The sequence below is a fragment of the Fulmarus glacialis genome, unplaced genomic scaffold, assembly GCF_000690835.1.
Source record: "Fulmarus glacialis isolate BGI_N327 unplaced genomic scaffold, ASM69083v1 scaffold10647, whole genome shotgun sequence".
Lineage (NCBI taxonomy): Eukaryota > Metazoa > Chordata > Aves > Procellariiformes > Procellariidae > Fulmarus > Fulmarus glacialis.
The window spans coordinates 20,760-32,811 of NW_009222610.1; the positions used below are offsets into that span (position 1 = coordinate 20,760).

At 45.2% G+C, this 12,052-nt stretch overlaps 1 protein-coding gene across 2 annotated transcripts in view; it reads left to right on the plus strand.

Moving 5' to 3' along the window:
• The window catches only part of RNF220 (ring finger protein 220), a 49,327-nt gene that overhangs the window by 12,760 nt on the left and 24,515 nt on the right, over nucleotides 1-12,052 (plus strand). For both annotated transcript variants that reach the window (XM_009581503.1, XM_009581504.1), the window contains exons 3-6: nucleotides 4,632-4,728; nucleotides 5,767-5,853; nucleotides 7,579-7,634; nucleotides 9,369-9,447. In XM_009581503.1, coding sequence (XP_009579798.1) covers nucleotides 4,632-4,728; nucleotides 5,767-5,853; nucleotides 7,579-7,634; nucleotides 9,369-9,447 — 319 coding nt within the window. The remainder of the gene's footprint in view (nucleotides 1-4,631; nucleotides 4,729-5,766; nucleotides 5,854-7,578; nucleotides 7,635-9,368; nucleotides 9,448-12,052) is intronic.

Below are 12,052 nucleotides of genomic sequence, written 5' to 3' on the forward strand. Positions count from 1 at the left end.
GGCGGGCACTCTAGGTAAGTGATCTTGATAGGTACATTCTGATTGATGGGGGAGTTTGTCTCCCAAACTGTCACAGGGTTTATAGAGGTGCCACTCAATACCAGTGCTGGAATTGCTTGTCAGAGCACCTGGCTACAAGAGCAATGGGGATTGGAGACAGAGCTGTAACTTTGTTTTTTCTCTGCTTAATGGCCCTGGCGTCTGACCTGCCTGCTCACTTGTGTTTGTCTGGACCTTAAGGAGGCAGCTGGGATTAAGACTGTCAGAGGATTGTGGTGCTTTAGCATCAGGAGGCTAATTGTATCGAGGCTGGCAGCATATGACAAGCAGTTGCCTCCTACCAAATGCACAGCAAGAGCAAAAAATTCTTCAACAAGGAAAGGGAAAGATATAGGAGAGTCTGCATTTTTTATCCGAAAGCAGTGTTCTCAAATTCACATGTGGAGTTACGTTCTTCAGGCCTTAGGTGACTCTGCTTGTAAGATTCGCAGCTGCTCCTGTGAATAACAGCCTCAGGATTGTGTCTCTTGTGAATTCCTGAGTCAAACTCATGACTTAACATTCACTTGTAGGATTTCACTTTATTAACACATTGGGATAAAGTGCTGGTCCTGAGCATTGACCTCTAGGTAGTGGCGTTGGCTTTAGAGGTCCGCTCTAGGCAGCGTTGCTGACGGCCATGAATTACTGTGTGATCTGCAGAAGCCAAGCCTTGCTGGAGGAATCCTTCTCCGTTCCCAGTGCGTGCTATTGAATTGCAAATCACCCGAGTGTAGTGGTAGGGGGTCTTCTGGAAGCTCCCATTCTCCTCTAGCAGGTCCAAAACAATGCCGTTGCAAAGGCCATTTTACTCTGCTCGATGCCCTCTGTGCTCCATTTCACGTTTTCCTTGCTCCTGGATGGCAGCGTACACCACCGGCAGGAGCTGGAAGTTATGAGCCCTCTTTACACTTGGGCTGAGTTAGCGAGAAGCAGGTGTGATCCTATCAGGCCTTCCTTGCATTTAGTGGTCCTCTTAATCCATTTATAACAGCACTTGTCCAGAAATCTGGTTTGAATGAGCCTGAGATGAATGAATAATGTCAAGCAGTTCAGACGTTAAATATTTGAACAGCTGCGTGGGTGTTTTCACTGGCTTTGTGCATGGAAGCGACTCCAGGAAGTTAGACAAGGAGGGTCAGGTCGAAATTGTGGCACCAAACCCCAGCCCGCCGGAACTGGCCTCAAAATCCATCCCTGCTGCAGGTGAAAGGGCGTTAGGATGCCGGTGGCAGGCTGTTCGCTCTGCAGGTGATGCTGGACCGAGCTTTGCATCCTGTTCTTTGGTGTTCTCTTGCATGCAGTGGCAGTACTGGGATTTATGGACCTTTTGATCACATCGGAAACATATTTTGTGGATTTTGTTTTTCCTTTTGTTTTTTTAAAGCAGCCTCTGAAGTCCTAAAACTGATAGTACAGCTTGTACTCACTCTTTTCTCAGTACAGGGAGGTTACTTTGTTTAGCATACCGTTTCTGAATCAGTTTTTTTTACCATGTTGCAATGGATTGCACTTGGTCATGTTCAAAAAAAAAAAACCACCGAAGTCCGTATTTGGTGAAAATCTGAGAGTTGGATCACCTCACTGCAGCTTCCTTTAGGCCCTGGCCTGGGAGTCCTTGTTTGATCAGAAAAGAAAATTTGCCCTTCTCCTGCCCCTCATCTTAACCTATGAACTTCTCTGCTATGCCCTCCTCTCTGACTGAAATGCTGTATCAGAACATCCCAGTGTGTATCTGTCATCATAACACACAATGTCCAAACCCTTCCTCTGCACCCTCCCTGTGCAGGGTGGGTAGTACTCTGTTGGGAATGCAGTGGTTCCTATTATAGAGCTAGATTCAGCAAAAGGTCTGTGGAGTATTTTCCTTTCAGACTTAAAAGGGATTTTCTTGAGTACAAAGGTTTTGAGAGCAAGGACGCCAAGATTCTGAAGTCAAGGTGCCTTAATATTTGTAAATTGTATCACAGTAAGCAGATCTTCTTTTCTTAAGCTCTAACCATAAACCACTACTTGGCTTGAGTCACTTGGAAACAAAATAGATGGAAAGGTGCATATTTGCTGTGTGCTTGGCATCCTTGCAGAGAGAGGGACACAGGGAGGAGTCCCACTTAGGTTCACTCTTTTGGACGCCTTTCCCCCCTCCCAAGGCACTTGCTCCAAGTATTCATTGTCTGGCTAACATTCAGATCACCTCCGGGGCTGGCCAGTCACAGCTCCAGCTTTGCATGATTTGTGTTTCCCACAGCTACAAGAAAAATGGAGACCTGTGTGTCCAAAGTTTATGGCCTTTGAGAAGTGATGGGCTAAAGTAATGCCAGATGCAGGGGATGGTGTTACTGCAGGTTAAATGCCATACCTGTAAATTACCACCCCATCGCCCACTATGAGTTCTAAGGCAGCTTTGAAAGACTATCCAGCTTCTTTGACAGGTCTCTCTTACTCCTCTAAATCTTCTCCCAAACATGGTGATGAACTGAAGGATTCAAGATTTACTAGATGAGCCACTGCAGCAAAAGAAGGCAGCTCGTGACATGTGTTGGCTGGCAGCGTGCAGCCAGTATGTGAAACACTTTATAAGAGGTCTGCTGGAAGAGGGCTGCCCCAGTGACAACACAGAGCTGACCTACGAGCATGGCTCCTGCAGTACCTGGCGCAGATGGTGGATGCTACATTGTCGATGCTGGTTTTGTTACCTCTGCTGAAAATTAAGGCTGGCAATTACTTTGAAGTAAAAGGTAGTTTATGCTTCTACAGAAAGGTTAGTCTTAAAATCATTGTCATGCTACAGTTATCACTCGTTAAGGACCTTCTTTATATTCAGGGAAGAGAAATATCAAATCCATATAAACAAATTTTATTGGGGGCTTAATGAATCAGTGAGAGCATCCGTTCCTAGAGAGCGACAGTAAAGAACTGTGTCTGCATGGTGTCCTTGGAAATGAGACCTTTGCCTTGCCCTGCTCTCTGCACAGATGCAGACTGTTAGAAATATAGCTCACTCTTCTGAGCTGGGAAGGTGCAAGTTTGCTGTTGAGCTTGTGTAAGTGTGCTGGTGAGAGCCCAGTGGGGTGAACAGACTCAGGGATCTGTAGCACTAAAAGGGCTACCCTAACGCTTGGGAGTGTCCTCATTCTTCAGACATGCACCTTATATCCAGTGCTTCTACATTCATTTTAGCCTGTCTTCTGCACTTAGAACCACGTTCACAGTGCAGAAATGTACCACTTTTGTGTCATTTGTGCAAAGCCAAGGCTACGTCTATCTTACTCTTTCAGTGTTTGCAGGTGGGATGTGCTCCCTGATCTAGCCACAGACTTAGGTCACCAGCCATCTGGATGTGCGAGGTCCTTCAGGTTCCAGCAGGTACCCTCTGTCTGTGAGCCAGGTGTCCAGGTCTGCTGTCTGGACAGTGGAATGCTAAGTGAAGGAGCGTACTGGAGGCAGCCAGAGTGAGCAAATTTCTGTCTGCATAGCTCATGTCCCCAAGCAGCTTAGATCTGCTGTAGAATTGAACGCAAATGAGGACCTTGCACTACCCTAGAATTCAGGAGGTCTTTGCTTAATTTCCAATCTCATAGGAGAGAGCATATCCAGTGTTAGTTCTCATAAAGGGTAAATATATATCTTCCTTAGTTTCACCTGCTATTAATAAACCTTAGTGGCAAATACCAGGTGAAGGTTCATCTTTGCAGGTGTTTGCACACAGATTCAATTAAAAGAAGCCTGGTTACGATCAGAAATAACACAGTCAACAAAATGCTTGAGAACCAAAATATATGTATAGATTGTTAGAAAGTGGCAGTTGTTACACAGTTCAGTCTCAGGTGGAACTGTGTACACTTGCCTCCTGCTGGAGTTGGGACTGAGCCCATGCCCGATTCACCCTTGTTGGACGTGCAGGACTCTTGTTGACTTGGACTTGCTCACATAAGAAGTGCTTGTAAGGGGCTGTTAATGACTGTGGAGTCTGATTTTTTTTTTTTTTTCTTTTTTCCTTCTCCTAGAAACAGGTTCGCTATTCTTCAATGTTTTGTATTGTAAAAATCTAAGTCATGACTGAATGCATTTAAAAAAGAAAAAGGTATTTCTAATTGTATTTTAGCCTCTGCCTGCCATCTGCATCTGAATTAAGGACTGATTCAGAATGTCCCTGTGGCCTTCTCTTACTTGCTAGTAGTGTAGTTTGTGTGTTGACCACTCTTATGAAAAATCAGTCTTCCCTATTTTCTATGAAAAATCAGTCTTCTCTATTTTGCTTCAATTTTTTTTCTGTCTTTGAGAGAGACCCTTCCAGTGCCTTCAACTTTAAAATAACTTGTGTGGAGAGCAAAAGATCAAGAATGTTTCATTTTCAGCGTTAAGGGGCATTTTAGAACATAAAATCCAGGAAGTTAGAGCATTTCTGTGAGTGTTTTCTGTGCAGTCTTCTGAAAATTGTTCTTGTGCAGTCTTTGGAGATATGGTACCTTTTGTGAAGCCGTAAGAGTAAAGGACAGCCTGCAGACTGGTGCTGTCGCACTGTCCTTAGGAGATCTCCTACACTTCAACTCCAATTCAAATGCTCATCCACTTGTTTTATTTTCTTTCAGGTTCTGGGTTTATCATGTGCAGCGGCAAGGAGAATCCAGACAGCGACGCTGACCTGGATGTGGATGGAGACGACACACTTGAATACGGCAAACCACAGTATCGTTTTTGAAAGGCTCTTACTGAGAGGGAACCTGGAGTTACATCTTTAGCTAACTTTCAAACAGCACTGCCCTGGGTAGTGGTGGATAATCTGTGTCCAACCCTACTGGAAATGGCACTGCCTTCCCTAGTTCCCATGTTATTTGAACTAGGAGGGATTCCCAGTTGCTGCCTTTGAGATCCTTCTGTTGATGCAGCACTACTTCAGACCCAGTTGGTGAAGTCTGTAGGAGACATTGCAGGAGATCAAAGTTAAGTGTTCTGTATTCTGTTTCATAAGCAATCTCTTGTCTCCATCCAGGTTTCCTGCATGTGGATAGCTTTTCCTGCTTCATGGGTAGGAATTGAGTTTATTTTCCACAAGACACCCCTTTGTTTTCAGGGGTTTGTGCAGTAAATATTTCAAGCAGTATTCACCTGCTATTCTAAGAAACTGAACTTTTTCCTTTCAGTAGGCAGTTCATGGGCAGAACTATCATTAAGGGCAGTTTTTGGGAACATCTCCATGTGGGAGCCAGATTCTTTGGACACAGCTCTGGAAGAACTGTGGGCAGACTTCTGCCCTGCAACAGCTGTACAGCCATCAAAGAGCAATTAGTGCAAGGGTATTAGGTAGACATTGACTTAGCAGTGATGATGGGGAATGTATAGCTATAGAATTAGATTTTACTGAAATCTGTACCAGCCTTTAAGGACTGAAGCCCCAACCCTTAGCTGGTAAAAGATCTCTGTACCTTAAACAGAAATAGCGGAATTGTGCAAGTTAGGCTTGCAGAGGTTGAGGAATTGGGTTTCCTCTTTTAAGGGGCTGTGGCGTCATGTTGCTGTCAGACAACTTTTCTGTTTCTTTCCACCTAAAACAAAACTTAATCCAGGATTTAAAAGCAAGCCCCTCCATGGATACCAGCCCCTCTTATTTTGAGGTGTTCCCAGTTGGAATGAATTTGTTCTGTATCCCAGTGGTGTCCCAGCCATCTCAAAAGCCTTTCCCCTGTCTGCAGCAAGGCTGTATGTTCCTTAACCCCTTGTGCTCAGGTACACAGAGGCAGACGTTATCCCTTGCACTGGGGAAGAGCCAGGTGAAGCCAAAGAGAGGGAGGCGCTCCGAGGTGCTGTTTTAAAGTAAGTACTGTGCCTTTCTAATTTGCTTTCATTACTTTTGGGGAATCTCAATTTGTGGAAAATACCCGTTCACTTGAGCACAAGGGTTGCACAAGAGAGACTTACAAAGAAGCATAGTGTGTCGGGTGGGTCTCTACCCGTGCAGCCTCATAAAGCCTCCCTGCACACTCTCCCTCCCTTAACCACCCCACTGCCCAGCAAGTGCCGTCTTCTCCCTGAACGGTGCTGGACAGAAGGTGAATTCTAGTGATGGGGGAAACTATGCTGTACTAAGGCCTTATGCATCATCCTGCTTCACGATTAAATGTGGCCTCTTAGTAGTAGTATAATGTGATGCCATCTGAATCTTGTTCAGCACATTAGGGGTCTGGCACCTGGGGTATGATTTCATTGCATCCCATTATGTGTTGTGGGGTACACAAACTAATCCTTCTGCCTTTGGCTCTGGGGTTGGGGCAGGTCGGGGCAGGATCTGTGCTCTGCCCACATACATACGTGGAGAATGTAGGCAGCCAGCATTCAGGGCACTTGAGGAAGCATTTCAGGCAAATAAAATGAGTCTTAACAGGGAGGTAGGATTGCTTTCTAAGCCCTCTGCCCTGCATAAAACATGGCTTAAACTACCCCTCTATCTCTTTCACTGAGTGATCCTGTGAGGTCAAGGTTGAAATGATTGATAGCACAGTGAAATGAAGTTTTCTTACTGCTTAGCCTGTCACAAACACTGGTTCAAAATTAGGTTCCACTCCATAGAAAAGTGGCATTTGCCACACCAGATCCAAACCATTGGTCCATTCAATTCTTTGCTAACTGTGCTAGTCCATAGGCAGGGCCTCAAAGATGCTGAAGCTCCTTCACAGCCAGGAAAGCAGTATTGTAGCAGGAAGATATCAGAGTATCCCTTATCAGTGGCTGTGGACACTTTGTGCTTGGTGAGACAACTGAAGACCTGAGGCCAGGAGACCCAGTTCCTTCATGTGGCTTGCAGCTAACACATTGTTTTGCTGTTTGGGCAAGGTCCTTGCACGTCTCCTGGACTTGTTTCCCCATCTCTAAAACAGGAGAGATGATGTTGCTTGTAAAAGCACTTTGACATTCTGGCAAGTTTCTGTAGAAATGCAGTAGGGTAGCTGATGCCCTGAAGCATGATCTACATTACCTTTTGAGTGCAACTGACTTAGCTCATAGAGCTAAAATGTCACAGGTGTGCAGCCTGCTCAGAAAATTCTTTTCTTTTAGTCTCTGTTACTGGCTTACAAGAGAATAGACAGGGTTAGGAGTTGTCTGTTCTTCAGTGCTGCTATTCTTCACATGGGAAGATGGAAAAGATAGGGCTTGTGAAGGTGTAAAGTTATTCTTAAAGGGAGAAGCTATTGCAACACAGAGGATTTCTGTTCATGAGTAAGGTTTTCATCTTTGAAATTGTGTATTCAAAAATGAGCCTTAGGTCACAGGTGCTGTTTGAATCCCAAGCCTTCAGTCAGCATCACAACCCCCGTGTGATTCAGCAGAGGTCACAGCTAGAAGTGCAGGTTGGGAGAACACTAGTGGAAATGTGGACTATCACAAAAACACCTCCTGCAGCAGGCCAACCGCTCACATTTTGAAGCCTAGGCTGATGGATAGAAGTATTGAGAGAGAAGTGGTTGTTGGAAGGGGTAGCTTTTCCTGAGCAGCAAAATTTTCCATATTCAACCTTTAGCATTCTGCCCTTTTCTTTTTTAGTGGTGGGACACCCAGTACTCGAATAACACCGGAGTTTTCTAAATGGGCCAGCGACGGTGAGTGTTGAACTTGTAACTTATTAATTTGTATGCTACAGGAGAGCAGATAGATATTCCATATGTTCTGATTGCCAGTAGTTAGGAAAGTGGTAGTTACAAGTGCTCTTGCACAGTACCAGCAGATATGTATGCATGTACAACCACACTATCTTTTTGAAACTTTACAGCACGATTAACTGTAGTCAGTGGCAGCCAGGGGAGTTCCCAAAAAAGCAACTTTAACTGGTATGGTGGTAAGAGGTAGGGGTTGGATTGACTTGCTGTCATGTCACTAAAAGACAAACTGCTGTATCACAGAGGGAGCCATCAGAGCTTGACTATTAGATGGTGGTGTTCAGCTGCTGGGGGTTTAAACTGCACAGGCATCTGTTGCTTGGGTTTTTTTCAACTGCTTTCTTATCATCTTCTCTTCTTTAAAAGGGTATGCTAGAGACTTGTATCATGATCTGTTGGGTAGGTCTTGTCCTTGCTGGCCTCTGTATGGCAAGAAAAGCCTGCAGCTCTGAAGCCTGCACCTTTGGAGTGGGAACTCTAGGATCTGTCCTACCTGTTGAGACTCCAGAGCAAATGAGTGAATGTGAAATTGTACCTTTGCATGCGTTATTTGAAAGCTCATAGCATTGGGTGGGGGTGGTGTGTTAAACCCATTCGACTGCTGGGGTTTATTTAATGCCAGAAGCACTGGAAGTGTAAGCAGCAACCTAGTGGAAATATGACAATAATAAAACCTGGCGCATTCCAGCTGTAGATGCCAAATCCATTTCCAGAGCTGGGCAGTGCTGTTTCAGCTCCCTTAGGAAGGGAACTGAAGCTCAGCGACCTGAAGAGACTTGTCCCAATGACTTTGTTCCCTGTTCTGTTACTGTAATGCTTTGGGCATTTGATTCCCAGCCTTGAAAGTACCTACAAGACATAACTGCTTGCCAGTGGGAGGGGGAGTGGGTAGAAGGAGTTTTGCCAAGGGCATGATGATTAAATGGAGAACATAGGATATCTATCGCAGGCATTTTCTTCTGTGGGATAGGCAGTCGCATTTATTTTCTGTGATGTAGGAGCACTTGCTTGTAGGTGTGTTCAGCTTCAGTAACTACTACCACAGAGGTGATGAGGAAGCAGCCTTGATGGCACTTGCTATGAGCTGTTTTCTTCATACCTTTTACGTGAAGCCATGGTGCTGAACCTACAGCCCAGGGGCTGGCCCTAGGACAGTTCATCTGGCTCATCTCCGACTGGTGTCTCATATCCCCTCCAGTGCTGGGAGGAGCCATGGGACTGCCAGTAGAGGAGAGCTATGAGCAGACTGTTCTGTCGTACTAGTTACCTGGCATATATCTTTCTCCCTGTCTGTGTCTGAGGGGTCTCAGAAAAAGGCAGAAGCTGAGAGCTCGGTCTGGGCTGGGTGGATTTGCTCCAGATCCACCTTTCTAGAAGTATACTTTGGCATGGCAGCTGCATCAAACCTTTCTGAATTAAATCCTGGCTTAAACAACTGGAACATCTGCAAGGGTCAGTCAGTATCTTCAGCCCCGAATCGTAGAAGCGTGCTGTACAGAGAGAGGGCCTCCCTGCCAGACAGGGACACGTAGCATCGGTCTCTTCTCTCTCTTTCCGAGAATCGGCATGAAAATGACTCATCGGGCTCCTCTGCTTCTGAAACTGTAACTCGCTCAGACTATTTCATTGCAGTGATCAAATGTTCTCTTACTAATTTGTCTGTTCTTCCCTCAACAGAAATGCCCTCAACAAGTAATGGTGAAAGCAGTAAACAGGAGACCATGCAGAAGACCTGTAAGAACAGTGACATTGAAAAGTGAGTGCAGAGTGGATAGCTTTCATTTTTCTTGTTTTAAGGAACCATAGTGTCCCATCTGGTGTTCTTAGAAGCAGTGCTAGTCTGAGGGTAGGCATATTTGAAGCTTTTACCACTGAGAAGGGAAGTTGTGCTCCAACACGAAGCCTGGACTTGGAGCTGTGGGTGTCCTGACTTGCTGCTGCTGCATCCACAGAGGGCCTGTGGAAAGTTCTCCCCCAGATATCTGCGTGTGCAGGTACCCAGTGACAAGGAATTGAGTGCAGCTTCCAAAGGGTTTCTCCACTGCAAATTGCCTTCTTATAAAATATGTAAATAGATATATCCATGCTTTCCACCATATTCTAGTTATGGTGGGTTTTCAAATATGTTCTGTGGTGCATAGCAGCCTAGACTAGAGCTGGGACTTTGGACGGGAGGTGAAGATTCAAACCCGCTTTAACTTGACAAAAGCAATTGGCTTGTCAAGCTGTACTTCGATTGTTTTTTTTATTCTCCCTGCAAGTTTTCTTCTATCAATGTATCATGGGATCCTGCTTTTACTAGAGAAGTTACCTTATCGTTGCATCTTGGTTTTTGAGGGCAGTCCTTCACATGGTTTCTCTACTGTTTTCTCCATGGTACCTGTATGTTCCACCCTCCATCTCTCCAGCAAAAGGGAATCCCAGCAGCCCTGTAACTTGGCAGAAGCCTCACTGAGAGAATTTCTTTTCCTTTAAGATCCAGATTTTACCTTTGTGTGTTTGCTAATGGATATAATGTCTCAGTTCCTGAGGTTTTTTACCTGCAGCTCTTCCAGTTGATTCAGAAGTTTGTCCCAGTGTTTGAATATACAATAGTGCAGGGGCTCCTGGACATCTCCTTTCCTGTCTCTGCTCGCTGGATATCTTGCAGCCTGGTCCGGGATAGAAACAAATTATGTTATCTGCACTGTGCATTTGAGTAACAACCTCAGCATCCTTCCACACACTGTTAGGGTGACTTACTGCTCAGGCAGATTTGACGATCCAAGCCTAAAACTACAGGCTCTTCACTGCTGCCATGAACTGCATTAATTGGGATGGGGCAGTGTTTTAAGCTGATTATTGCCTGACATAAAGTGTTGCCCCAAGGTCAAGTGAGAGACAAAACAGCTTGAATGAGGTGGAAGCAATGAGGTAGTTGTGGATTTTAAACAGGTGACATTTGCATTTTGGGGGTCAGGTCCATTGATAATTTGGGATGGGGAGAAAATCTGGTGGTAACGTTAAGCTGATTTTACAGAAAATTTTTGGTTTTTAATGTTGTTTGTTCTCCTCCTGCCCCCTGGTCCTGACTTGAGAGGTTGAGTCCCTGGCACATTTCGGCATCTCTAACAGTTCAGGCAGCCTGGCAAAGCGTATGTTCACAGTCAGGGGTTAACTGGGGAAACTCCCTGCTGCAAAGGAAACTTTAACATTGTTTTGCTGTCTCGGCACTTTCCTTTTTACAAGGCTTTTTATTAGCATGTTCCAAACGTGGGCTATCTGCTGTTCAGTGCTTCTCAGTGAGCAGACTTTGGCCAAGGATCACTGAGTCTGGGAGCTCACAGGTCAGTGCAGAAGCAGCTTTGTCCTTAGAGTGAGCCAACGTTGCATGCTGTCTTGGTGGCAAGGACTCATCCCTTCTGGCCTAATCTGTCAGCCTCTGTCTGAGCTGCTGCTTGGCTTCCCTTTGGGCCTCCTGCCTGTCAGCCCAGCAGCCCTCCACCCTCCCAGATCCACTCCTATTGAAAATCTTTAAACTGCAGGAGCTGAAAGGATTTGACATTTTCCAGAACACTTGAGCTCAAGTGATAAAATTGACATAGCTTTAATAATCTGATCAGAGAGACTTTAGCTAGCACCTTTCGAAGGATCCCAGAATCCTCTCTAAACAACACTTGTGCTAACGCCGCTGTGAAGTGGGGGGAGCGTGTATGTGCGTGTGTGCATGCACGTGTATGCACACATGCCTTGCTCTGGAATAACCTTGCCCCGCTAAAGCTTCAGTTCTGCAGAAGGCGTGAAAAGTCAGCAAAACCCAATAGAAATTACAGGAAAAGCCTTAAGTATCTTGCTGAGTCTGTCCAATAATGTTGCTTTTGAAAGTAGCAGGGAGAGCTTTTTATTTAAGGCGCTTTATTTCACTGAGATTCAGAAAACAAGATGGTGTTTCAGGTGGAGAATTCTAGCTGCTCCCCCCGCTCCTTCTTTCCTTTGAGATTCGTGCGTGATAAATAGTTTCTGTCCTGCCATTTAAGGAGTCTGAATGCTCTGTGTGCTTGTCTGTGTAGAGGGGTTCTGTTAAATTAATTGATAACAGGGATCAGAGCTAGAAGCCTACAGAAAAGGAGGGGGAAGGGTTTCACACTGTCTGGCTGCTTCCCACTCCACTGCTGAGCCATGATATATGGCAACCCAGCCCAACAGGCTAAATTGATTCATCTCTAGTTCCTGTTTCTTAATCTGGAGCTAAATTGGTTTCATTTTTCTTGTTTTGGGTGGCGCTTACAGGAAGTTTTTGGCAGCATCACTTTACTCCATTGTTTGTAACTTTAATTTTTGCCTTTAAATCTGAGCGTTATTGATTGGCGTGTTAAACCCTG